Consider the following 1,473-nt stretch of genomic DNA (forward strand, 5'->3'; position numbering starts at 1 on the left):
CAGATATGGTTGATGGAGTCCTAGAAAAGCGTTTATAGGCAGTGTACACCCTCACATTTCTCCTTAGATATGTCCCTGCTGTTGATACAAGTCAAAAAAATTAAATAAATAATTTAAATAAACACACATTACTTTAGATTGAATCTTAACATTATATATTTCGGTTTTGGGTGGGTGCAGATGGATGGATGGATGGATGGAGATAGATAGTTAGATGGATGGAATGATTGATGGATGGGTGATAGATCCTGAATATATTTGTGTGCTTTTTTAATATTTCTTGAATATCCTAATGTTTTTGTGATTTTTGATGTTCATTTTTTATGTTAATTCCTGGACAAATATTGTAATATCAGATATCTTTCTTTTTGATTGCAATAAATATTATTTGAAATTAAATGGATGGATGGGATGATTGATGGACAGCCGGATTGGATGGATGAATGGATGACCACATAGCATCTTACCAGCAATTCCATCTGATTTGTGTTCTGCTTGAACCACTTTCTTTCTCAGAAACAATTCTGCATCCTCACCAATTTTCACCAACTAACAAATTAAAAAAATAATAATAATTTTAATCTTTTAAAAAAATATGGAAGATATTAATGTTTTTCATTTACATACTAGATTACTATTTGGATATACACTACCTCAAATGTTCGAATAAGAAATATAAAAATAGACAAATGAGATTTTTGTGACTGACCAACCTCCCACTGAATCAGCATGTCAATTCTATTTAACTTTGATTTCTGTTATTACATTGTTGTTAGAATTTCCCCACAGCACCCACAGCAATTGATGTAGAAAGGGCCCTCCACTGCTGTTGTAAATCCCAGGCTCAACAGCAATTTCTGTTGTTGAGTTACCTGATCCAGGCCTAGTAATGAATATACTTTTATAGAATAGGCCTATTCTTAAAAAAAAAACTGTATGAATCTTGTTGCTGTAGAAGAATAAATTGCTGTAAATCCACAGCCAACAGCAACTGTTTGCTGATGGAGCATATTGAGGACATTCAAACCCTGAAAAAACAGTTATAAATTCATTTTACTGTAATTTCTAAAAGCAAGAGGCTTTATAGAAAAAATCTCTTACCTTTGATATTTCATCTGTATCTTCTATTGATTTGTTCTTTTTAAATTCTTCATTTATTTTCAACCTTGCAGCTGTAAAAAAAAATAATTCAGTTGTCTAAACAGTTACCGGTATTAAATATCAATATTACAAGCCTTATATAAATCTATGTAGTTTGTGCTTTTAATATTGAAGTCGGTAATCAGTCACACTTGTAATATCTACAAACTACAACATATATACTACTACTGTACATTATTACAAATACAGTACAATGTAAATTCCATTGATAAATATTCATGGTGTGGAGCTGTTGCCTGGAGGTTTGATCAGTGGCATATCTAGAAGTCTTGAAAGGGGGGGGGTGGTGGGGGGGGGCGAAGGTGAAGTTGG

At 32.6% G+C, this 1,473-nt stretch overlaps 1 protein-coding gene across 2 annotated transcripts in view; it reads right to left on the reverse strand.

The window, feature by feature from the left end:
- The window catches only part of LOC117109812 (complex III assembly factor LYRM7-like), a 3,158-nt gene that overhangs the window by 811 nt on the left and 874 nt on the right, over positions 1–1,473 (reverse strand). For both annotated transcript variants that reach the window (XM_033252239.1, XM_033252240.1), the window contains exons 3-4: positions 1,102–1,172; positions 468–549 (exon numbers count right to left, since the gene is read on the reverse strand). In XM_033252239.1, the coding sequence (XP_033108130.1) occupies positions 468–549; positions 1,102–1,172 (153 nt within the window). The remainder of the gene's footprint in view (positions 1–467; positions 550–1,101; positions 1,173–1,473) is intronic.

The sequence above is a fragment of the Anneissia japonica genome, unplaced genomic scaffold (genome assembly GCF_011630105.1).
Source record: "Anneissia japonica isolate Jap-2015-1 unplaced genomic scaffold, ASM1163010v1 scaffold288289_len232728_cov185, whole genome shotgun sequence".
In the NCBI taxonomy this organism is placed as follows: Eukaryota; Metazoa; Echinodermata; class Crinoidea; order Comatulida; family Comatulidae; genus Anneissia; species Anneissia japonica.